Source organism: Rhinolophus hipposideros (genome assembly GCF_964194185.1).
Source record: "Rhinolophus hipposideros genome assembly, chromosome: 22".
NCBI classification, from domain to species: Eukaryota; Metazoa; Chordata; class Mammalia; order Chiroptera; family Rhinolophidae; genus Rhinolophus; species Rhinolophus hipposideros.
In genome coordinates this window covers 40032271-40058883 of record NC_138068.1, presented here as the reverse complement: position 1 = coordinate 40058883, position 26613 = coordinate 40032271, and the positions used below count along the sequence as shown (strand labels likewise).

At 43.0% G+C, this 26613-nt stretch overlaps 1 protein-coding gene across 10 annotated transcripts in view; it reads right to left on the bottom strand.

Annotated features, from left to right (window-relative positions):
- RIN2 (Ras and Rab interactor 2) overlaps positions 1 to 26613 on the bottom strand; it is a 248212-nt gene that overhangs the window by 15096 nt on the left and 206503 nt on the right. For 9 of the 10 annotated variants that reach the window (XM_081034405.1, XM_081034406.1, XM_081034404.1 and 6 more), the window contains 2 exons: positions 20537 to 20628; positions 16205 to 17344 (listed from right to left, as the gene is read on the bottom strand). In XM_081034405.1, the coding sequence (XP_080890531.1) occupies positions 16205 to 17344; positions 20537 to 20628 (1232 nt within the window). The remainder of the gene's footprint in view (positions 1 to 16204; positions 17345 to 20536; positions 20629 to 26613) is intronic. The other variant, XM_081034400.1, reaches the window with a different exon arrangement.

Below are 26613 nucleotides of genomic sequence, written 5' to 3'. Positions count from 1 at the left end.
TGGAATCATTGCCCATGGAAGGCAAGACAGAATTTGCAAAACAAAACGAAGTAATCATAAATATTCTCCAGGGGATTCTAACAGAACCCAGAGTCTAAACAACATAACATTCAAAAGTACAGGTTGCAACGTAAAGTTACTTGACTAAGATAGAAGATTAGGTTAGGTTATATGGCATCTTGATTTATTAGAGTTCTAGCATTCTGATAATTAGAAAGAAGTATATATAACAGAAAAAGAAGCTCATGTTTGATGACAAGAGATGGGTCTTTTTCACAGGGAGCTCAAATTGTGAATTTAAATGGTTAGGATCATTAATATTTATTGGGCATCTATTTGTGCAGTTCCTAATTCAAAGGGGGCGATATCTATGACCTCACTATATGCTAATCCTCACTCCAGCCCTCTGAAGTAGGAACGAGTACCGTCTTCACTTTGCACATGGCATGAGGCTTAGAAGTGAAATGACTTCCCGTGAGGGTGAAGTCATGCAAGTGTGGGTGTTCATTCTGCAAACAAGTCAGCAGATGGAATGATGGGCCTCCCTCTGTACAAGAAGGGCAAAAGGAGTTGATAGTTCCTTTACTTGCTAACGCATTTTCCTCGGCCTGTATAATTGGATTAAGGATTAGAACTGACACTGAGTGGTGCTCAGTGAGTTTCGAGCCCTATTACATACTTTACAACCCTTCAACTGAGATGAGCCGACCCTGAGACAAGGAGTTAAATGTGAGTAGTTCATTCAGATGGTGAGGCCAGGAAGCACTGGTAGTGAACTGGGGAAGTGAGTTAAGAGGGAAGGCAGCCAACATTGCACGCTTTTTATTAAGCCAGTTATCACTGGGGGCAGGTGGAGCTCAATCCTGCTGGGAAGTCCAAGACACAGTGTAAAGCATGCCTCAGAGTTGTCCCACCAGAGGGGAGGTAGTTGGGCCATCTCTATACCGACTCCCTTCAGTCCCTGCTTGAGGGCTGCTCCCAAATGCTGGGGAGGGCATTTCCGTCCACCCTAGACAAGGGCTCTGGTGGCATGAGAAAGTATCGGGTAAAATTTTGCGGGCACTGGCAGTTGGAAATCAAACAGGTAAGTGAGTTTCAGTGGAGAAGCACAACGGTGTCCAGCACAGCATGTTACATGTGAAGAAACCGAGGCCGAGAGACATGAAGACACATGACCAAGCACACATAGCTTATCAGCAGCCAAGCTGGGACTTCCAACCCAGCAGTCCAGCCTCATCACTTACTCTGAACCACCACACACTCCTGCCATTCAGCCGAGGAACTGATCCATCCCATCTCAGCACAGCTGAGATGTGACAGCCAGGCAGCCACGACAGCACTTTGCTAACCCTCTGTACAAGCTACTCATAAAGCAGACCACCTCGTGTCCCAGTGACCCTCAGGTCAGATATGAAGTCCAAATGAGCAGTTTTCTACTTTGTGACCTTGAGGGAAGAAGATGACCTTCGTAGGGCTCAGATGCCTTACCTGTAAAACGGAATCACTCAGAGGTTCCCGATGGGATTGTTGGGAGGGCTGAGGGGAGCTTATACAATGAGCACTTCGCATGCACCTGACACCTAGTCAGCAGGCAGAAACATTGATTCCCTCTGTTCCTTCTGAATGTGCAGTACATGCCTTTGTAAAGGGACACCAGGTTTAATGAACGTTTCGTTTTTTGCTGTTAACTGTGGTTTGCTTTGTTTGAAATGGGAACTGAAAGCACTTTGATAAATTAATTGTAAAACCACCCAGTTTCCTGTGCATCTTTCTCTCGCTCATGTTTTCTTACTGTTGCTCAGCTCTTCGCATCCATAGGTACAAAGACACAACATCTGAAGTGTGGCCCTCTGCGTGTTTCTGCCCTGAAACTCCCCGTGTTCTATCATGGCCTCATTCTGTCTCCAACAGCTCAAAACCACGAGGAGCCGATCGCCCTGGGCAGCTGTGTATCTTTCAGAGTGATAGGAATTGAGCGAGCCCCAGCCCCATTTCATATGAGAAAGCACGTGGGATGAAGGGTGGGTTCAGTTCCCCACTAACTGTTTTTGCTCTACTAACTGGGGAGGGCCTGGGCCCCTGCTCTATGTCTGTCCACTCCAGGCCCTTGGCACCCTGGCTTGTCACACTGGTCCACAGGTGTTTATGGCCAGTGTCTGATTTGATTTGGTTGGTATCTGAGCTAGAAATATTGTTAAAAATTTCCACTAGAGTGATGTTTCTAACATGCTGTCCCCTACCTTAAAAACTCAGACATCTCCTGAGGATGTACCCTGGCCTTGCCTTCCATTCCTTCTTCCCAGCATATCCCCCACAAACAGCCCAGTTCTTGCTGAAGCCAACAGGATTGTGGCCCTCTGGGTCTCTGCGCCTTTCCACATGCTTTCCCTGTGTCTGATGGGCGCCTTGCTTTCCCCGATGTGGATTCCCAGGAGGTCTTGCTTTCCCTCCCTCTTCACATGCTCCTCCCCTCTCCCTGTGAAGTCAGCAGTCTTTGTTGCCTTTGCCATGGCACAGACTTCTAGAGAATTAGACTTCTCTCCGTAAAGGGAAGTCCTCTGAACACAAAACCTGGGGGTCGTGATGAAGGACCACACATAGCATGTGCTCCAAAAGTGACTGTTGAATTGAACTATAAATCCTTCCTTCGGGAGACTATGTGAAAATTATGTTTCTTCTCTTTACCCCTGCAGAAAACAGAAAGTGTGACTCTGGTGATGAAGCCATTGCCCAGGCGTTGGGCACCCAGCCCAATTTCCAGAGTCCTCTGGGGCTCTGCAGGGATGCCCTATACTTGGCTTTGCTTTAAGTAATCAGGATTGCATACCTCTGCCTATAAATAATAAATGATAAAGAACACTTCATCACGAAAGGAAGATCCCACAAGCCAAGAAGGGATGGCACCAAAACAAAGATAACAAGCACTGGGGTGGTGATTCATTTATATATTATTGTTCATTTTGGTGTGCTTCAAGAAAGGGCATTATGCAAAAGTATAGGCTATATTCATGTAATATTTTATGTATGGAATCTGTCAGACTGATTTCAGTGCCTTCTACTAGAAGGTGAGTAAAAATGAAGGCGGGGAGAAGAGACCAATTCTCCTTACAGAAGAATTCCAAATAATTTATGTTGATCCCTCATCCTCAGTAGGTGGAGCTTAGCTCTACCTTCATCCTTTGAGTGTGGGCAAACATCCTTAGCTGTTTGTGTCTGAGGAATAGAATATGGGCAGGAGGGGGGAGGACATTTAATTTTACCAAGCAGAAACCTGGCAAACTCAACCTTGGGTTGGTGAGCCAGGGTAACAACATCAATGATAAGGCATGTGGATCTCAGGCCCCTCTATGGTGTGACTCAACCTCTTCGGTATCCTCCCTCCTCATAAAACAGACAAGAAAGGCAGTGTAACTGCTGTGTGAGATGCAGGAAAAGACTGCCACATGAGTCGATTTCAGTCTTACTTGCATCCTGGCTTGACCTCACTAAGCTTTTGTTTCCTCATCTATAAAAGTGAGTATAATAAATGGGGCCTCCTAAGGCATTAAGGAGATTTAATGGGATTCTATGCATAAAAGTGCTTTGAAAACTATGAAGAACCACACAGGGGTCAGGGATTATGGAGGCTTTCACTTGGTTCTATTAAAAATGAAGCATGCATGTAACACATACTCTTCGACTCAACAAGAGGCAGGTTGTGAATTCTGGCTTCCAAAACAAGCCTCTAGGCCCAGACAATAAACAAGAGCCTCCACAGTGGACATTATGTCTGAGGTGAGAGGCTGAGGGCTGTGCTTGTACGATGTGGTCTCTGTTGAGAGGCTGGGTCAGGTGAGGCCAGGCTGTGGTTGGGACCCCTGGACGGTGAGGGCTGCTTCACTAGGTGCGTGCCCCACATGACAGCCAATCAGAGCCATGCTTTTGGCAGGAGTAGAGCACTGGGAGACATGTCAAAGCCTTAAAGACCCTCACGCTTCCATTTCAATCAATGTAGCATTTCAAGTGTCCCTTGGCTCATGCTCTCAATACCTACATGAATTCCTCTTTTACCTGCTGATGTATCCGGCCCAGGGAGATGCTTATCTCCTTCTCGAGATGGAAGATTCTACAGTCAGAAAACACTCTAGCACAGATATCTTATTTTATGATGCCACCCCTAACCCCCACATTGTTAGCAAGGACTCTCTGAATTATTGGACTAACAGTTCCCTTGTATAGAGTATCACGGAATCAGGGACCCCTGGGCAGAGATTTTCAACTGGAGTTGTGAAACTTCTTTTAGTTGATAAAGCATAATTAACCCAAGTTTGATGTCCTAAAGTAAAAATAATACAACAAATGATGCCCCATGGGAAAGAGAGGTGTTTCTTTCTGTGGTCTCCTATCTACTTAAACTAATTTTCAAAAATAATACAGGCATTCTTTTTATATGCTGCAAGAGGTCCATCCTCCTTTCTCTCTATCCCTTGTTAACTGTACAAGGACGTTCGTTTCTTCTAGATGACATGGTCATGTTTACTAGATCAGAAGTCAGATTCAAGGTTTTAATCTCCACATATTAGCACCAATATGTCTCTCTGATCACATTTCTCAGAATGGCTCTTTACCTGAAAAAGGGCAGATACATAACTCAAGGGCTTAAACCAAACTGTGAATTAAAAATTAAAAACAAGTCACACTAGACATTGAAGTTTGAGCCAGACTTACATATTCATTTTTTAAAAAGTGATCTGAAGCAGAGTAGTTGTAATTGTTTCACTCCTAGGGAATCAGTTCAAATCCCCTTTCTTATTCATGCAATGCTGTCTGGTGTCTAACCACATTTCAGTATTTCTCTATTGAAAAAAAACACACGTATATGTAAATTGATGTTCTCTTTGAAACAACTGGGAAAGAGTTTAAGGATACTTTTTCTTCAAATAATTAAAATGCTCCTCAGAGAAAATACACATTTTAGTATACAGGAATTAAAGAAAGCAAAACAGTATTGTCTTGTTTTTCACTATTGACTTTTATGAATAGAAATAGTTGGCTTTTTTGTATCATTGTTGATAGTCTGTGGTGGGCAGTTTGAATAAAATAGAAAATTTGGGATTACCAACATTTTTTGGAGTTGCAGAAATTTCGTTTTCCTTGAACAAGACTTGAAAACAAAGGGATTTTCTCAGATTAACAACAAATCAGAAATAAAAACTATTTTGCTTGAATAAAATCAAAACACTAACTACAAAAACACAATTAGTTCTGCAAAGTGGAGATTTCACTACCAGAAAGTTTGCACTAATTTCTCCCATTGGTTGAAAAAGACTGAAGCAAGAGTAGTATGATGTGAAAACTCACGAAAGAGAAACACAGGTTGGAATAATGAGGAATGTCACACCCTGTCTATACTTTACTGGGCAGGACACAACAGTAATGAATACACCTCCCTCTGTTGATGAAGTTACTGATCCTAGGGCTTTTGAGTAGGACCCGAAACTGTGCACTTCTTGTTAAAGCATTTGTTTGTCCTTCCGTGTACTACTTTGGAGAAGGTGAGGTGAAGGTGGGTGGATAACTGTCCAGAAGGGAAACATAATACGTGGTCCTGAAATGATCAGAGAGCTGGCTCACATGGGAACTCACCACATCTTATCTTCACAGGCTTCATTCTCCAACCAGGAGAGATGCTGATGACAATCAACTAATATTTATTTTAAAACCTCTAATGGCAGTTTGGGAAGGAAACGCTTTAAAGAGTAGTCTAACAGACTGACAATTCTCCATGATAGGACACAACCATTTAGAATAGCAGTTTTTCATTTTTGAGACTGACTATCATTTTATACTCAGTTAGAAAGTGCTGATCTAAAGGGTTGTGACAGGAGCACATGGGTAAATTCGCAGTGGGTGAGAGCAATTGTTTTTTTCTTTCTTTCTTTTTTTTTAATTTATTGGGGTGACAATTGTTAGTGAAATTACATAGATTTCAGGTGTACAATTCTGTATTACATCGTCTATAAATCTCATTGTTTGTTCACCATCCAGAGTCAGTTCTCCTTCCATCACCATATATTTGATCCCCCTTTACCCTCATCTCAATCCCCCCACCCCCCCTTACCCTCTGGTAACCACTAAACTATTGTCTGTGTCTACGAATTTTTGTTTCTCATTTGTTTGTCTTGTTCTTTTGTTGTTTTTCGTTTATATACCACATTTCAGTGAAATCAGAGTTCTCTGCTTTTTCTGTCTGACTTATTTCGCTTAGAATTATACTCTCAAGATCCATCCATGTTGTCACAAATGTTCCTATATCATCTTTTCTTACCACCGAATAGTATTCCATTGTATATATATACCACAACTTCTTTATCCATTCATCTATCGAAGGACATTTTGGTTGTTTCCATGTCTTGGCCACCGTAAACAAAGCTGCAATGAACATTGGAGCACACGTGTCTTTATGTATAAATGTTTTCAAATTTTTGGCGCAGATACCCAGGAGAGGGATTGCTGGGTCATATGGTAATTCTATTCGTAATTTTTTGAGGAACCTCCATATTGCCTTCCATAACGGCTGCACCAGTCTGCATTCCCACCAACAGTGTTACGAGGCTTCCTTTCTCTCCACAGCCTCTCCAACACTTGTTACTGTTTGTCTTGTTGATGATAGCCATTCTGACTGGGGTGAGGTGATATCGCATTGTGGTTTTTATTTGCATTTCTCTGATGATTACTGATGTTTAGCATTTTTTCTTATTTCTATTTGCCATTTGTATGTCCTCTTTGGAGAAATGTCTCTTCAGGTCCTCTGCCCATTTTTCAATTCGGTTGTTTGTTTTTTTCTTGTTGAGCTTCATGAGTTCCTTGCATATTTTGGATATCAGCCCCTTATCAGAGGCACTGTTTGCAAAAATCTTCTCCCATTCAGTCGGTTACCTCTTTATTTTGTCGATGGTTTCTTTTGCTGTGCAGAAGCTTTTAAGTTTCATATAGTCCCATTCGTTTATTTTAGCTTTTACTTCCATTGCCTTTGGAGTCAAATTCATAAAATGCTCTTTGAACCCAAGGTCCATAAGTGTAGTACCTATGTTTTCCTCTATGCAGTTTATTGTGGCAGGTCTTATGCTTAAATCTTTGATCCATTTTGAATTAATTTTGGTACATGGTGACAGATAGCAGTCCAGTTTAATTCTTTTGCATGTGGCTATCAAATTCTCCCAGCACCATTTATTGAAGAGGCTGTCTTTCCTCCATTGTATGTTTTTAGATTCTTTGTCAAAAATTATCTGTCCATATTTATGTGGTTTTATTTCTGCGTTCTCAATTCTATTCCAATGGTCTATGTGTCTGTTTTTCTGACCAATACCATGCTGTTTTGATTATTGTAGCCCTGTAGTACAAGCTAAAGTCAGGGAGTACGATATGTCCAGTACTGTTCTTTTTTCTTAAGATTGCTTTGGCTGTTCAGGGTCTTTTGTGATTCCAAACAAATCTGATGATTTTTTGTTCTATTGCTTTGAAAAATGCCATTGGGATTTTGATGGGGATTGCATTAAATCTGTATATGGCTTTGGGTAATATGGCCATTTTAACTATGTTGATTCTTCCAATGCATGAGCACGGAATGTCTTTCCATTTCTTTGTGTCTTCTTCAATTTCTTTCAAAAATGTCGTATAGTTTTCAGCACATAAATCCTTCACATCCTGGGTTAAGTTTATTCCTAGGTATTTTATTCTTTTTGCTGCAATTGCAAAAGGAATTCTTTTTGTATTTCTTTTTCTGAGATTTCATTGTTAATATATAGGAATGCAATGGACTTCTCTACATTGATTTTGTAGCCAGCAACTTTACTGTATTCGTTGATTGTTTCTAACAGCTTTTTGGTGGAGTCTTTAGGGTTTTCTATATATAGCATCATGTCATCTGCAAAGAGTGATAATTTAACTTCTTCACTCCCAATTTGGATGCCTTTTATTTCTTTCTCTTGCCTGATTGCTCTGGCAAGGACATCCAACACTATGTTGAAAAGCAGAGGTGATAGGGGACAGCCCTGTCGTGTTCCTGAACGTAGAGCAAAAAGCTTCAGTTTTTCACCATGAATTTTGAGATTAGTTGAGGGCTTGTCATATATGGCCTTTATTATGTTAAAGTATTTTCCTTCTATACCTATTTTATTAAGTGTTTTAATCATAAGTGGATGTTGTATCTTGTCAAATGCTTTTTCTGCATCAATTGATATAATCATATGATTTTTGTCCTTTATTTTGTTTATGTAATGTATCACATTGATGGGTTTGTGGATGTTGCACCATCGTTGTGTCCCGGGGATGAACCCCACTTGGCCGTGATGAATAATCTTTTTAACGAATTGTTGTATTCGATTTGCTAGAATTTTGTATTCGATTCGATTGTATTCGATTTGCTAGAATTTTGTTTGCTAGGATTTTTGCATCAATATTCATCAGAGACATACGTCTGTAGTTTTCTTTTTTGTATTGTCCTTACCAGGTTTTGGTATCATGGTAATGCTGGCCTCATAAAATGAGTTAGGGAGTACTGTCTCTTCTTCAATTTTTTGGAAGAGTTTGAGCAGGATTGATATTAGATCCTCTTTGAAGGTTTGGTAAAATTCACTAGTGAAGCCATCTGGTCCCGGAGTTTTGCTTTCGGGAAGGTTTGGGATGACTGATTCAATTTCCTTACTGGTGATCGTCTATTTAGATTTTCCAGTTCTTCATGGTTCAGCCTTGGAAGGCTATATGTTTCTAAGAACTTGTCCATTTCTTCTAGGTTATTGAATTTGGTGGCTTATAGTCCTTCGTAGTATTCTTGCATGATCCTTTGTATTTCTGTGGTGTCCGTGATAACTTCCCCTTTTTCATTTCTGATTTTCCTTATTAGTGTCTTCTCTCTTTTTATCCTAGTAAGTCTAGCCAAGGGTTTGTCAATTTTGTTAATCTTTTCAAAGAACCAGCTCTTTATCACATTAATTTTTTCTATTGTATTTTTGTTCTCTATTTCATTTAGTTCTGCTCTGATTTTTGTTATTTCCTTTCTTCCGCTAAGCTTGGGATTCACTTGTTCTTCTTTTCTAGTTTTTTAAGGTGTAACATGAGGTTATATATTTGGGATTTTTCTTGTTTCTTGAGATAGGCCTGTAGTTAGATAAATTTCGCTCTTAAAACTGCTTCCGCTGCATCCCAAAAATTTTGGTAGGATGTATTTTCATTGTCATTTGTTTCTATGAATCTTCTGATCTCTCCTCTAATTTGTTATTTGACCCAGTCGTTCATTAAAAGTATGTTGTTTAATCTCCATGTATTTGTGTTTTTTCCTGCTTTCTTTTCGCAGTTGATATCCAACTTCATAGCCTTGTGATCAGAGAATATGCTTGGTATGATTTCAATCTTCTTAAATTTGCTGAGGCTGATTTTATGTCCCAAGATATGGTCTATCCTTGCGAATGTTCCATGTACACTCGAAAAGAATGTATAGTCTGACGTTTTAGGACGAAGTGCTCTATATATGTCAATTATGTCCATTTCATCTAATGTGTCATTTAGGGCTGCTATTTTGTTATTTATTTTCTGTTTGGATGATCTATCCTTAGCTGTCAATGATGCATTTAAGTCCCCTAGTATAATTGTGTTTTGGTCAATTTCTCCCTTTAGTTCTGTTAGTAGTTGCTTGGTATATTTTGGTGCTCCTTGATAGGGGGCATAAATATTGATTACTGTTATGTCTTCTTGTTGTATACTCCCCTTTACCATTATGAAATGTCCATTTTTGTCTCTTGTTACCTTTTTCACCCTGCTACCTGTTTCATCTGATATCATTATGGCTACATCTGATTTTCTCTGGATACTACTTGCTTGGAGTGTCAATTTCCACCCTTTTACTTTGAGTTTATGCTTGTCCTTGTAGCTGAGATGTGTCTCTTGGAGACAGCATATGGTTGGGTTTAGTTTTCTGATCCAATCTGCTACTCTGTGCCTTTTTATTGAAGAGTTCAGTCCATTTACATTTAGGGTGATTATTGATACGTGAGGATTTCCTGTCATTCTAGCTTTAGTTTTCTGGTAAGGCTGTGTCTCCATTGTTTCTTTGCCTTTTTGTTGTTGTCTATTATTTCTGTGTGGTGGTATTTTATGATGTTTCCCTCTGTTTCTTCTTTTATTATAGTATATATTTCAGTTCTGAATTTTTTTGAGTGGTTACCCTTAAGTTTATGTAAAAGAAAGTTTGATATTTAGAGTATTCCGTTTTCTTCAGCACGCTTACTTTCTCCTTCCCATATCCCGGTTAAGGCCTTTACTCCCCCCCTTTTTATGTTGCCACAAATTGTCCCTTTTGATGGTGGTCGAATAGCCTCCTTTAGTATTTCTTGTAGTGCAGGTTGTGTATTAGAAAATTCCCTCGGCTTCTGTATGTCTGGAAAGGTCTTTATTCTTCCTTCATATCTAAAGGATATCTTTGCTGGATATATTATTCTTGGTTCCTAATTTCTCTCTTTCAATAGTTTGAATATTTGGTTCCACTTCCTCCTGGCTTGTAGAGTTTCTTCTGAAAAATCTGATGATAATCCAAAGGGCTTTCCTTTGTAGGTTACTGTCTTCTTTTCCCTGGCTGCCTTGAGGATTCTTTCTTTGTCGTTGATTTTAGACAGCTTCAATACAATGTGCCTTGGAGAAGGCCTGTTGGGATTGAGGTAATTACGTGTTGTATTTGTTTCTTGGATTTAAGGATCCAGTTCTGTCCACAAGTTTGGGAAGTTCTCATCAACAAATTGTTTGAATATATTCTCTGTTCCCTTCTCTCTTTCTTCTCCTTCTGGTATGCCCATTATTCTTATATTACTCTTTCTGATGGAGTCAGAAAGTTCTTGTAGAATTCTTTCATTTCTTTTAAGTCTCAAATCTCTTTCTTCATCCATCTGTGTAATTACCAGGTTTCTATCTTCGATGTCACTGATTCTTTCCTCCATCTGGTCAACTCTACTACCCAAGGTGGTTATTTCATTCTTAATTTCTTCTATTGAGTTCTTAATCTCAAGAAATTCCATTTGGTTCTTTTTTAAAATTTCAATCTCTTTCATAAAATGCTCATGTTGTTCTCTGATTGTATTTCTGAGTTCATTAAATTGCCTTTCTGTGTTTACTTGCATCTCGTTGAGATTTTTCAGAACTGCAATCTTGAATTCTCTGTCATTTAAGTCACATATTTCCATATCTTTACATTCCTTTTCTGGAGACTTTTCACTTTCTTTCTGAGCTGTCTTGTAGCCTTGTTATTCATAGCAATTACTGATTTATTATTTCTCTTCCTAGACATCTACAGGAGTGGCTTCTGCAACAGGTTGATAGAAAGAGGTCTTTCTTTTGTTTTCCAATATTTGTTGGTAGAATGTTTTATTTTCTCTCCGACTGCAGCCTTTTTTTTTCCCTCTCTCACACAGTAGTGCTATGTTTTCTCTGCACTATTCCAGCTTCTCACACAATGGGGGGATTCCCTGGGAAATGGGCTGCTCCTCTGTTAAGACTTCGCCTGGGTCATAAGGCGCCACGTCCCTGTGGGGATGTGGAGGGCTTTTGAAGTTTTAAAGATCTTTCTGCACCAGATTCAGAGCCCGTATGTTTTAGCAGTTCTGTTTACTCCTGCAGGGATCAGCCCAGATAGGTGGGGCCAGGGGTGGGGTGAGTTGTGAGAGGTGACCCAGAGCAATGGCCGTGACCACCACCACAGACTGTTCCACTTCCACAGCTGTCTCCCCTTTGCCGGAACTTGTTGGGCTGCGAATTTCTGTGTGCGGTCCACAGTTCTCAGAACAGCAAATATTCTGCTGTTTTGATCTGACACTGCTACTATTCCACTTCTAGCACCGGCAGGTGGGGGTGGGGCGAGCTCTGGGAGGGTAGGGAGGGGGAGGCTAGTCTCAGTGCCTAAGCCTTCCATTCTCTGCTCTGCAGTGAGGGCTTAAACCACCGTTTTCAGCCTTCTTCCCTCAGTCTTTTCTCTGAGGTTTCTGCCGTGAGCGTTGGGTTCAGTGTGTTATATGCTGCCCCCTCAGCCCTGTGGGCCATAAGCAGAGCCCTAGTAGTCCGAATTCTTCCCTCTCCCGCAGGTGCGGTAGTTCTGGGATGCAGCGAGCTGGGAGCACTGAGCTAGGTTTGTGTCCTGCGCCCGCACTGCTCCGTCTCCGCACTTCTCCCTCCCCTCCTCCCCAGCTTGTGCCATTTGCCCACCTTTAGGTGAATTCAGTAGTGGGCCTCTTCGTCATGCCTGTCTGCTCTGCCGGGAGTCCTTTGTGGAGTTATTGTTGTTCGATTAGTTGTAACATCCAGGGCAGCTTTACAGAGGCTCACCTCACGCCGCCATTTTGATGACCGCTATTGTTTTTTTTTCCATTGGTTTTTCTCTATGCAGTTAAAGAATCACTCTGAAGAAGACAGATTCGCACTATCTCCATATATTAATGCATACACACATGCATCATATGGTCATTTTTCACATGAATGATGGCGCTAATTCTACATGGTTTAAACCAGTGAAATGCCTCCTTCAACTTCCTTAATTTCAGGATGGAGATTCTATAAATCTAGGCTTTACATTTAAGTTCCCACCTCCTAGTTCAGAACTATCTCCTTCAGAAGTTGTGGGAAAGGAGGACAGGAACAGATTTTTTTTTTTAAGTAGAGGATCCCAACTGTCATTCTTGAAAAGCCTCACGAGCCTTAGTAGACACCTGTTGAGAACAAATTTGAGGCTTGGGATTCTAGGGATGGCATTCAAAGTGAATCCTTTCACAGGGAATTACATCCTTCCAGGAAGAGAGATATGGTGGGAATGAGCAAACAGACACAGAGACCTGATCTGAATCCAGGCTCCCCTGCTCATCAGTAGCATAACCCTCTGCGAGTCATTTTATACATCTTGGCCTTTATTCTTATATTTGCAAACCATGAACAACGTCTACACAAATGTGCCAACCCTGACTTGGTTACAAGGTTCAAAGGAGTCACTGTATTAATAAGTCTGTAGTAAACTAGTGAGCCCTCCATTTAGAAATACATAAAAATAGACAACTAGACTGAGTCCATTTTCTTATCATTTTCTTAGTCCAGTCTTAATCCAGTAACTTGCACATTTAAGGGGATTGGTTTTCTAATAATTAGGGTCACTTCTTTTCCTTCATTTGGGTTTATGATGAGTTTCTCAGATGAAGCTTTGCTCTGGTTCACCTTCCTTTTCATTTCAAACACCCAGCACATTCATTGTATTTTCGAAATAGGATGATGGTTTAACTGGGGAAGCAGTAGATATGATGAAGTGCCCTGCCTCATCTTAGGTTATATTAGGTTGCAAACACACCTAATATTGGGACTTTTGTCACCTGTTTTCTCTCATCCTTCCATCTTTTCCCTCTAGTTCTGTGCTGTCCAACATGAGAGCCAACAGTCAGTCACCTGTGGCTACTGAGCACTTGAAATCCAGCTCATGCAATGGAGAAACTCAGTTTTAAATTTTACTTAATGTCTCTCAATTTAAATTTAAAAACTGATGCTCAATTCAGTTACTGAAAATCTTTTAAGTAGGTGTGGCATTTGGGTATGTGAATCTACCTTTTTCAATTGTAAATTTAATGAAATCTAAATATAGATATGTATTTCTGTGAAAGTTTTAAAAAACAAACCAAACAAACCAATAAAAAATCGTGGCAACAATTAGGTTGGCCAGGCCCACACCTCCACAAAGAGCTTTAATCTGAGCTGTCTCAACAAAGAGCCTACTATTCCAGGTTCCCTTAATTCCTTTCTTTGTCCTTTTTCTTTTTTTAAACTTTATTTATTTAAGTTGTGTTTTTCTAGGATCCATCAGCTCCAACTCAAGTAGTTGTTTCAACCTAGTTGTGGAGGGTGCAGCTCACAGTGGCCCATGTAGGGATCGAACTGGCAACCACACTCTAACCAACTGAGCTAGCTGGCCGCCCCCAATTTCTTTTTTTTAATTTAAAATTTTTCTTAAATTAATTTTTAATTGAGGTGTAATTGTCATGTAATATTACATTAGTTTTAAGTGTACAACATAATGGAAAATTTTATTCTATTCCCTTTAATTTTTGACAAGAAAATATGAACACAGGGAGCAGCAGAGGGGTGAAGTTCAAAAACCACAGGCTTTGAATCCAATGGAAGGAAGTTCAAATACTGCACTTGCTGGTTATTAGCTGATGTAGTCTTGGGACAAATGGCTCTGCCTGGCAAAGCCCTGCCTTTCTTCCCCCCACAGGAATAATGCCCACACCCGCTTCACAGGGGTGAGGCAGGACTCACTGAAATCACTTGTACAGGCTGCCTGACTCAAATTAGGGGCTCCATAGCTGTCAGCTTCCCTTCCCTTATGACCTTAGATTTTAAATGAAAAGCTGCATCTTTTTGGAGCAGCAAAGTGTATATTTGTTTTTGGAGAAAATGAGACCTTGTATTCCAAGAGCAAGAGTCATATCTGAACTTTACTTCAAAAGGAGCTGGCCGAAGAGCTTCCCAGGACCAGCACTTCGGTTGGTTCTTCCATCAGCAGTGAAGAAAACAAAGTCCCCTAACGAGCCTTGTCTCTGTGGGCTGGTTGGTGATGCCTGCCACATAGCCCAGGGCTGACATCAGCGCCTGCTTCACGCTTCCCCTCGGCCCCTTCAGAGAAAGCTTCTCAGGCAGGTTCAGGGGTCCCTGTTAATACATCTGAGCTTCCCTTAGAAGTGGCCTCTGGTGGGATGGGGGAAAGAGGTGCCTGTGTGGCTATTTTGATTCTCCTTGAAGCCTTTTTCAGTTCTAAGGCACATTACAAGGGCACATTCCTTAGAGCCTCTCTCTTCAGCAACAGCCCAGATCTAACCACGCCTCATGGATCCAAGCTCAAACCACAGAAAAACAAACAAGGCTTTGATTCCATTGTGAGAAAATCAAAGAACTGCTGAAACTCACTTAAAGGAGAGAGAGAGAGAGAGAGAGAGAGAGAGAGAGAGAGAGAGAGAGAGAGAGAGAAACAAGGAGGAGGAGGAGAAGAAAAAGGAAGAGGGGGAGGAGGAGGAGGAAGGAGAGAGGGGAAGGGAGGGCAGAGGGGGAGGGAGGAGAGAGAGAGAACTCTCTACCACACACTGTTTACTACTTTCCACAAACAGACCCAATCAGAGAGAAGGAATTTGTGTTTAGCTTCAAAAACTGCCTGGAAATGTTTGGTAGCTCTTTTGGCTGTTGCTGCCCAGTGAATGAGGTCTCTGAAATTATTAGCCTTTTAGAGTCAACCTTCTGAAATTAAACAAATAAATAAATCCCTTCAACACTCTCGCCCTGGAAAAAAAGACTGCTTGCCAAATTCAAATTTTCCTTGGCCAAAGTAACCACTAATTCAGCCCTTCAATGAGGTTATAAAGAAAGTATTTCCTCTTGACTTTGGAGGAAACACCTTTCATGTGACCTCCAAACTGTCTTATTTATTTTAAAGGTACACAAAATACTTTTTTTTTTCTTACTCCAAAACAGTGCTTCCTACTGAATTCTGTGGGATTAATTAGAAGCCAGCAGGGTGGTTACCCTTTCGGGAGAAGGGCGATGGGGTGAGAGTCCTGGGGGCGGGGGGTGGGGGCGGGGGGTGGGTGGGTTGGCGATCTGATGCTGGTTATGTTCTGGTTACTGAGCTGGTGTTTGTCAGTGTGGAAACTCATCCAGCTGCACATGGTCCTCTCAGCAGTCTTCAGAATATATGCTATACCTCAGTAAAAAGTCCTTCCCAAGCAAAGCAGAATAAAACACTGCCTCCTGGAAAGACAGAAAAATACCTTTCTGTGCATGCACAGCCTGCAGAGAGCCACTTTCAGAAAACACTCAACAGTGGTGTCACACATACAGCACAAAAGCAGGCGGAGAACCAGACCCTCAGAAAGCAAACTTGATCCCTGAACAGAACCATTCTGAAGTGCCCGTCAGTCGTTCCCCAGAACATTTTCCAGCCTGGCATGCAGCAGCCATGCCAGTTCCAACAGTGAGGTTTACTTTAAGAAGCTACCTATGCATTCAAATGCAGCGGGTGGAATGTTCTGTTTCGAACTCCGAAGAAAACTTCATCCAAGATAACTAACACAGAATGCACTGTCCTACGAGGTTATCGCATCTTTTATATTGTAAAAAAAAAAAAAAAAAAAAAAAAGAAGGCAAACTGGGTACTTACCTATTTGGTCTTCAGGTATCAGCGACTCTATGGGGGGGTCTAGTTCCGAGCTCTGAGACAAATAGTTCTTCACCTGGGTCATGAACTGCCGGATGGTCTGCAGCATGTCCGTGCTGGACACATGGCACTCCTTGTTCTCCTGCAAAAAGCTCACGTAGTCCTGCACCAGGCAGCCGAAATAGGTGCATTTGTCCCGGGACAGCTCAGCGATCCTGCGGACCATGCGCTTCTCCGGGGTCAGGAAGGAGCTGAACACCCCGCTCATCTTGCGGAGCTGGGACTTGACCAGCTTGGGCAGCACGAAGGAGCTGTGCCTCTTCTTCTTGGACTTGATCGGGGGCGCCATGGTCTCCTGGTCGCTCTCCCCTTCGTAGTCGTCCAGGCTGTTGGTGTCGGCCTCGTAGCCAAACAGGGGCATGCTGCGGTCGAACTCCAGCGAGTCGGAGGAGGAAGTGGAAATGCTCATGTCGCTCAGCCTCTGTCTGCCTCCATGCCACTGGGGCCGTGATTCAGAGCTGGCGGGCTCGGCCCTTGTGCAATGCCCCGGGGCCGCCGCAGGCGGGGCGCCACCGGGGCTGCCAGCTGTGCCGGGCTCCTGCGCAGCCTCCCGCCCCCGGGCCCCGCAAGGCCGGCTGCCGGGCAAGGCCTTCGCGCCGCCCTCCGCCTCCAGAAAAGAAGCCTGCTTCTTCAGCCGGGGTGGAGGGATGGGGGTGGGTTTCGTCCCGAGCAGAGCTACGTGCCCATGTTTGTGATGGTTGACTGTTTCTGGCATGCTCGCCGGGGTTTCAGTCCTGGACAGCTGAGGGCTTGTGTGCAGACTATTAATAGCGGGGGGCGGGGGTCTGGGCGGGGGGGACCGGGGCCTCTCAGTGCCATTCGCAATGGGAGTCCTGGTGCACGGCCGCTTCAGGCCTCCACTGAGGTCCTGGCTGTGCACTTTCAAGAAAAGAGGATTAATAAAACACAGGGCCCCGTTCGTCTGGCTGCACTCCAGCTCTGAAGGCGTCCTGGTTTTTATAGAATGCACTCCATTTATAAGGCAGAGCTGACGGGAGGCAGGGCAAACACCGTCTGAGGAGAGAGGCCTATGGGGAGGTGGAGGGTTTGGGGGTTTGTTGTCAGCTGGAGAGCTCCAAAAATCTGAAAGTCATTATCAGTGAACACAAGAATGTAAATACAGTACACTTGGGCCAATCCTTCACAAATTAAAAAGAAAGCACACTTGTATGACTACTCTTGTCTTGAGAGGAGGAGGTGCTTTGCTTGATGTTTTTTCTTTCTTTCTTTCTTTCTTTTTTTTTTTTTTTTTTCTGCTTTAACTGCATTCCCTTACTGGAAAGTGTAGAAATGCTGCCAGGCCCAGCTGTGGGTTCACAGGAATGCTCCAGGGGCTTTCACCTTCAAAGCCCTTGAGAAATGGTTTGGCTAACAAACAAAGACAGCCCAGTCTTTTCACAGGTGAGGAAAAAAGTACTAGAATTGTTACAGTATAAGCTTGGAAAAGGCCATGGGGCTCCCTGACTTTACAAAAAGCGAAGCAACACCAACCCCTTTTCCAGTTTACTTCTGGGGGTGGCCTGCAGAGGGCCTGGCAGTTCCCCTTTAATGGGCAGGACCAGCAGCTGGGCCTGGGGGATGTTACACAATCTGCTTAGGGTTTCACATGTTCAGCATTAAAACCCCCAAAGGAGGAAAAATACACTCATAGGTCCCATCAGCAAAAACAAGGACAGCAAACTTATGCAAATATTAAGTCCAAGTTCAACCATTTATCTTTGGGGTTTGCTGCCCCATCCTCCCAAATCCTACATAACCTCCTCACCCCGGCTATACATATTCAACACTTTTTGGAGCAGTAAACATGGCCTATTGCAGCTATACTGCCAATGTCCCCTTTTACAGATGGGTCTCAGTTTTCCAAGCAAATTAAGGCAAGCAGTGGTGGTGATAAATTAAACGCTGTTGTAATTTCTGTTTGGAATAGGTCATTCTCTCTATATAGCTTTTTCTTGCTGTGTTTGCTTAAAATGTGTTTCTTTCCTATGGGCCCAGAATGGCTGGTCAAGGGGAGTTAGAAAGAAGCTGACATTGGGAGACCTTGCCCTGCCTCATCTCTGTTGCACACATGCCTGATACTGGGGCTTGTGTCACCTGCTTTCTCTTCTCTTTCCTTTCCCTCTAGTTCTGTGCCATCCAACACGAGAGCCAACAGTGGCTACTGAGCATTTGAAATCCAGCTAGTGCAATGGAGAAACTCAGTTTTAAATTTTATTTAATGTCTCTCAAATTTAAAAACTGATGCTTAGTTCAGTTACTGGAAAACTTTTAAGTAGGTTTGGCATTTGGGTATGTGAATCTATCTTTTCAACTGTAAATTTAATGAAATCTAAATATACCATGTTTTCCCGAAAATAAGACCTAACCGGAAAATAAGCCCTAGCATGATTTTTCAGGATAACATCCTCTGAACATAAGCCCTAATGTGTCTTTGCAGCAAAACTTAATATAAGACCCGGTCTTATTTCTGGGGAAACATGGTAGATCAGGTATTTCTGATGAAAATTTAGTGCCTAAACAGAGATGTGCTGTAAATATAAAATACATACCAGATTTCAAACATTTAGTATGAAAAAAAAGAATGTAAAATATTTCATTAATATTTTAATATTAACTATATGTTGAAATAACATTTCAGATAAATTATGTTAAATAAATTATAACAATTAATTTTATCTGGGTCTTTTTAATTTTCTTTAATGTAGCTACTAGACGATTTAAAATTATACACTGGCTCGCCTTATATGTATTTCTACTGGCCAGTGTGGGTCTCGGTGGAACTGCTCCCACTGCCTTTGGGTCCTCCTTAGAGTTCTACTGGCACCACCGAAAGACTTTATAAGGTGTAATACACTTAGCTCACGTGTGTGTGTTCCTCTCATATAGACTATAAACCTGAGCGGTGGGGTAGGAGAGAGACACTATTAACTTTTGACCACTTCATGTGTGGCATAGTGCCTGCCACATAGCAGGCTCCTCAGAAATATTTGATGAACGAACAAATAATTGAAATACAGAATTTTACAATGTGCTGTCTCTACAAAATGGATAATTGTGCCTTGACAATTCGAGTTGAATATATGTTAATTAACTAATGTTAACCTGATTTGTTTCTGCGTAGTGGCCACTAGAACAAGACATTTTTGCAGAAGCAGTGTCCATGACTCTTCCGTCCTTCAGCCCCGGCACAAAGCATACACTGCATGCTGACACCTGTACCAGGAGTTATGGGGACAGAGGTCACCAGAGAAATCTGAGACCTGGTCTAAGTCTTAAAGGGGCCTACAGTCTAGCTGATTACATCCAGGCTTCTCTATGAATTATGCAGGCTCCCTTGGCAATGGCACCTGCTTCAAAACAAGTTTAAATTAAGAGAAAAATATGCCAAAGGAGGAACACATATATCTTTATTTGCTGGGTCAAGCATCATTGTTTCTTAGGGCTTCGGAATCCTGGCACTTGCTCTTCAGAATCTCAAACTTCCATTCAAATACTTTGGCCTGGTTTTTTATCTGAAGACTGAAGCACTGAAATCTTAAGAAAATTTCCCTTTCTCATTTAGGAGAAAAAAGTTTTTTGTGAAAGTTAAATCCACATGGATTCTCCAGGGCAGTGGGACAAAGAAGTGAAATTGGGTGAACTGTATGTCCTGATCCATTGTCACCCACTGTCCAGCAGCATGGTGTTGGTTTACGGGCATTGGCAAAGAGGCAAGAGGGGAGCAAGTGCCCAGCTGGCCAGGGCAAGGATGAACGGTAGCGTAAGCGACATGACCCAGAATACCAGCATTGGAATTCAACAACAAGAGAGGAAGCGAGACGGATGTTATTCTAGATGCCTGCACCGTCAAATTCCTCAAAGCATAGCAGTGTCATCAGTGCCTATGTGTTCCTCTAGAATAAAACCCATGCATGTGAGAAACACTGTGCTGAATTTCCCTTTCTGTCAAGTACTGCCTTTCCCCAGCAAGATGCCACAGAAAAGAAAGAAATGACACATTACTGAGTTAGACATTTTGGGTAGTTCAAACTCAAAGACGCTGGGAGAATGTGGGGGTTACCCAGGCAAACTCAGCACCTGCCTCTGAGAATTGGTTCAACATCTGACTTGCAAAAAGACTCCCAAAAGGTGTGATTCAGGGTTCTCATGGACCTGAAGTTTTGCCATGGAGATGGGGATTACTTTCCGATGTGACAATGTATCATCAGCCAGCCCAACTTTGATCTGCTACATGGATTCATTTCAAGAGAGACCTGGGCAGGGACCAGCACTTACTTAGTCCCAGCTGGGCTAGTTCTTCAAGCTGAGCTTCCGTCTTGGCTGTTGAAATGGCGTAAGGCAACTTCAAGGTAAATGGCAGAACATCCCTGATTTTTCAAAAAAGAGAATATTTGTAATTACATGTCATGTTTCTATCTCTCGCTTTCATTTCCATCCAAGAGACATTTTTAGCTTAAACTATTTAAAATGTCCTAAGTCAACGTCACAGCATGTCTAACCAGAACTTTACTGGTGTTGGACTGTAGAACTACTGTTCCTGCACCATATTAACGTAGGTAGAACAGGCTGAGAGACAAGACTGCATGGTTTCAGTATCTGCAGCGAGGACCAGATTTCCTTCCCGGATAGCTAAAATGTACCCAGAGTTCTTACGGGAACTGCTGACTATGTTGGTGGATCTATCATAGACATAAACATTATTATTAATTTGCTAGTTGCTCTGAATGTTGGACTGCCCAACTCCCTGGGCAGGAATGTGTAATCCTAAACTAATGTTTATCATCCTATTGCCTTACATGTGGCAGATTCTCAATGAATATTGAGGCGAGAACTTCCTCTTGTGTTTGAAGGTATTGCACATCAACCCTGGCTGTGATGGGGGGAGGGGGTCTTGTTACACTGCATACTCCAACTAAGGAGGTCTGGGTGATGCTGGAGATTTGGCATTTCTGTCAAGCTCCCAGGAGATTCTGCTGCCCTGGACCACACTTAGAGTAGGAAGGCAAGTCTACAGGACCTCAGGCAACAATCCTGCCCCCAAGCAGCATGGCACTATGTGTAGACCAGCGAACACACACAATGCGGCATCCCAGACCAAAAGGCCCAACAGGAAGCTGCTGAGCTGGCTCCAGGCTGCTTCCGTGGCCAGGGCATAGCACTGCCCCAGTAAATGCATAGAGCGTGGCCTCTTGCCTTCTCAGAAACGGTAAAGGCAGACTTAATAAATATTTGTTCATTTTCATACACAAGGGTTAGGACCATGCTCTCAACATTGGTGACAGGGCTCTCAGCTCAGCGTCTTGCCTGATAAAAATAGGGGAAAAGTATGTTTCGAATAAATGGATGAATATTCAATAACAATATTTATTTTTGTAGTGGTGGTATTGGTCTTATAATGAATTCACTTATTCATTCAATAAATGTTTATAGTCATCTATCATGTGGTAGACACTGTTCCAGGTACTGGGAACAAAACAGACAAAAGTCTCTGCCTGTGAGAAGCTTCATTTCAGTGGACACCAACAGACAATCAACAATTGTACAATTTATAGACTAGATGAGAAGGGGATGTGTGCCATGGATAAAAATAAAGTGCAAAAGGGGAATAATGGTGTTCAAGTGTGAGAGTTGGCCAGGGATAGCCCCGTGAGCAGATAGCATTTGACTGAAGATCTAAAGGGGGCCATGAAGTACAGGTGAGGAAAAGAACTTTCCAGGCAGATGGAGCAGCAGGCGGAAAGGCCCTGGGTGGGAGCGGGTCTGACATGTATAAAGAACAGCAAGGGGCTATGCGGCTGGGGGGGAATGAGGGACAAAACTTGGAGTTTCTGCTTGTGTTTTATCTACACAAGATGCACTGAAAATTTCCATTAAAGAGAATAACTATACCAAATCACTTGTTCGCAGTAGGATAAGGGAACATTCTAGGCTGCATCAGATTTAATATGGATGACTGAGAATTTTGGAACCCTTGAAGCTGTTGACAATGAATAACAAATTAGAAAGAGCAAAACCTGAATAAAATGTACTAGTGTCACAGAGCTCTAATATACTGCTCACAAAAACACCAGCAGTTGGCTGTCAGGAGGCTCCCCTTTCCTGGGGCGTCAAGCCTGGTTCACTCCTGCTTCCAGGAGACCCTTTTGCCTGCCCCCAAATGTTGTGAGCACCTCCTTCTACTTGTCTTCTTGCATCTGTTTTAGATGAAGCAGGTGGAACTTCAGGGGATGCTGCCTGACCCCAGAGATGCAGTGATCCTGATTAGAGTCTTAAATGAAGATCAATAGGAACCAGAACTTTGTTAACACCAAAATATCGTGCAAATAGGGCGGCCAGATGGCTCAGTTGGTTAGAGCACGAGCTCTCAACAACAAGGTTGACAACGGGGACTGGGCTTGGAGCTGAGCTGCACCCTCCACAACTAGATTGAAGGACAATGACTTGACGTGGAGCTGATGGGCCCTGGAGAAACACACTGTTCCCCAACAACCCCCAATAAAAGTTAAAAAAAAATCATACAAATAAATATATGTTTCTATGGCTATACCAACTTAAGTAATATCTACTTTCTTGAGACAATTTTGGGGGAAGGCCACATATAACAAAACCAACCTACATTTATTTTAAGCTTTTACCTTGCCCAGTACAGTACCTGGAGCCTAAACATCACATGACTGGTTTTTCTTAATGATATATATGACAGGAAACCACACCTGTCATTTGCTAATGGGTGGTTTTAGGCTTTGATCTACTAGAAAATTAGATGTTGTGCATGAGTCCTCTCCCACTGTGCCAGCCAGGGCACACAGCATCTCCTACATGCACGCATGCATGTGCCTACACACACACAAAAGGGGGCACTTCCTTCTCACCTACACCCTGTTAAGGAAAGGGGCCCTGATTCTAAAACTTGCGTAACAGACAAATAAAGCCATCTTAGGTATAAACATTTCACTCAAAATTTTTAGTACATGCATAATCTAGATTTATTTTTTAACTTTGCTCTATGTCGTATTTCTAAAGGGGAGGAGACTAATTTTAATGAGCACCTATTATTGCATTACACCAACCACCTTAAATCATGTGGGGCCCATGCCTCTGGGAGGAAGCTTTGATGTCCCCTATTTCACAGATCAGGAGCATAGGGTGACATAGATGGAGAGGTCCCTGCACCCACTCACAGAGCTAATGTGGGATGAAGTGGAAACTGGAACCCAGGTATGCTGGACCTCGAGCCTGTGGAGCTGTGCTCTCTAGTGGGAAAATATGGGCTTTGGCATCAAGGCAGGTTCAAATCCAGTATCTGCTACTTATTAATTGAATGTGGGCAAGTCTCTCACTCTCTCCGAGCCACAGTGTCTTCATGATCCTAATTTCAGAGTTGCCATGAGGATTAGAAATAATGTATGTATGGTGCCTAGCACATATAGAGAAAGCCCCTGAAATGATACTTATACAGATGGTGCCAAAAAATGTATATACATTTTAAGAAAGGAAAAAACTATTAAAATTGTAATACTCAATATATACCGAAATGAATACAAGTCATGTTTGACTTCTACAATTATAAGAGGTGCTCAAAGTGGTTACCAACAGTGTCTAGACACTTCTGATTACGGCCAACTACTGCTTTAGGATAGATAACGTCTCTTAAAATGTGTATACATTTTTTGGCACCCCCTGTATTTAATAATTAATAATGATAATTATTTTCTCTGGCCCCTTGCTACTCAAAATGCAGCTGTAGGACCAGTAGCATTGGTCCCATCACCTGGGAGCTTGTTGAAAATGGAATCTCAGGTGCTGTCCCAGATCCCCTTAGTTGGAATCTGCATTCTACCAAGATTCCAGATGATTCTAGTAAAAAACTGAAAGGCAATGCTCTACACTGCACTGATTACACCAAACCGACAGAGAGCTACAAGGCTTTGGTGGCCAAGGCGTGCATCACTGCTTGTACTCTCAACTCTGCTTTTCAATGTGCCTTCCTGCTGCGGTGAATCATGCTTGTTGATCTGTGATTTCTCTAGTCTAGTGCACGTACGTTCTGTGTGACTACCAGAGCTGATGGTCCAGCCACTTTCCCTATCTGAATATATTTATGTACTAACGACCAACTAGAACATTTCAAAAATATTTTGGTAAGATGGGGTCAAATCAATTACTGATTACTAAGAACATAGATTTAAATAAATTAGTAACATATGGTGAAAAGGAGAAACAAAAACATCAAGAATCTTTGCATTTTAAAAAAATAGGAAAATGAATCTCAGGTCTCCCTAACCACAGAATGTCAATGCTGGGATTTTCCTGTAAGCACCAATTTATATTGGCATCTTGCTTAGAGTTTATAAAAGGCTTTCATGTACTTTATCTCCTTTAATCACCAACCAGCCCTGGACAGCAGTCATTCCGGTCTATTATGAACACTGAGGAGAGAGATGATATCTTTTGCGCACTGCTGCCAAATGCTTTATTATAGGTGCAATGATTCTTCACAACAACAGCACAATCACCAACAAGCAAACTATGAAGAGTAAACACTGGCCGACTTCACCTCTGATCGACATGTTAGTGTTGAAATTCACTCCCAGGGCCTGGTTGGCCTCAAACCAGACCAGGTGTGGTTCCCTGGGGACAATGGGTGCTCCTGCACTGGCCTCCTGTCTTGGGGCAGCAGATTTCCTCACACAAGCCAAGGGCTACTGTCTGTTCCCTGGCAGTTGCCATACCCTAGGAGGCACTCACAGGGCTCTGGCCTAATCTTGGGGAAGCCCCTCATTTCTTCCTGTTGGGAAACAGCACAGGAATTGTAGGGACAGAGTCCCAGAGAACAGTTTCCAGGCTCTCTACCTCACGTGGAAAGGCGCTGGCTCGGGTAGTAAATGGCTGTCAGCTGTAGCCAGTTAGCCATTGGCCACTGATATAACTGCCATGGCTGCACTAGCAGGCGCGGATTGCGGCTAGCAAGTGAGGTTAGAAAGCGGATTGTGGATTGCGGATCGTGTGAATCCTACTTCCTGTGTCTCGCCTGGCCGCCAGCAAGACTGGGCTGCAGGAAGACCCCTCATTGGGGTACTGGAGGATGTTTGCTTTTGTATCTTGACCAGGCGCCATTGAGAATATAGTGGTATGACTCCCCTACCTATGGCTCTATTGTTGTTCCTATTTGGCCTGCGTTCCTGTGTGGGGAGCGGGAGCTGAGACCCTGCATTACAGAAGTCCCCTTCTGAAAGTGGCTCCCCACCCTCAGACCATTGATTGTGTGACTTCCCTTGGCCCAGGACCTCCAGGAGTAAACTGCTTAGTGTCTGCCCCTGAAGGGCCTAATCCAACAGGTACAAGGAATGTCTTACTCAGTGTTATGCAGGGTGACATGCATGTTTACTCAGCTCCCGCTCCCCACATAAGAATGCAGGACATGGTGAGGCCAAAAAGGAACACCCACGGAGCCATAGATAGGGGAGTCATACCACTATAGTCTCGCTGGCAGCTGAGTTGGAGACACAGGAAGCAGGAGCCACACTATCCACAACCTGCCGTCCACTTCTCTGTAATCCGCAACCTGCACTCCACTGCTTGCTAGCTCAGCCACCATCTTCTTGCTAGCTCTCATTTTCTGCTAGCATAGCCATGGCAGTTATATTAGTGGCCAATGGCTCACAGGTTACAGCTGACGGCCAACTAGCCACAGCTGATGGCCATCCAATCACAGTTGATGGTCATTTACTACCCTAGCCAGCACCTTTCTATGTGAGGCCGAGAGCCTGGAAACTGCACTCCTGGCCCTGGCCCCACACTACTGCTAGGAGCGTGATGAGGGGCAGTGTCACGCGGGGTGACATGTGGGGTCTCAGCTCCCGCTCCCCACATAAGAATGCAGGATATGGTGAGGCCGAAAAGGAACACCCACGGAACCATAGGTAGGGGAGTCATACCACTATAGTCTCGCTGAGAGCACTATAGTCTCACTGGAGGCTGGAGCCACACGACCTACAACCTACTGTCTGCTTCTCTGCCTGCCAACCGACTGACTCTCCAACCAGCGCAGCCGCGGCAGTTATATCAGTGGCCAATTAGCTAACCAGCCACAGCCGATGGCGCTCTACCATCCGAGCCAGCATCTCTCCAAGTGAGACTGAGAGCCTGGAAACTGCTCTCTGGGGCTCTGTCCCCACAACAATGATGCACGCTTTGTAGGTTGGTATAAGGAACCTACATTTCTAGTTCCACATTAAGGAACTATAGCCCTTGGAAAGTTTTCAGAAAATTATCAGGACCTTGAAATGTGACAGGTTTGCATCACTGGTCCCTTTCTGTGTGTGTGTGTGTGTGTGCACATGTATGTGTTT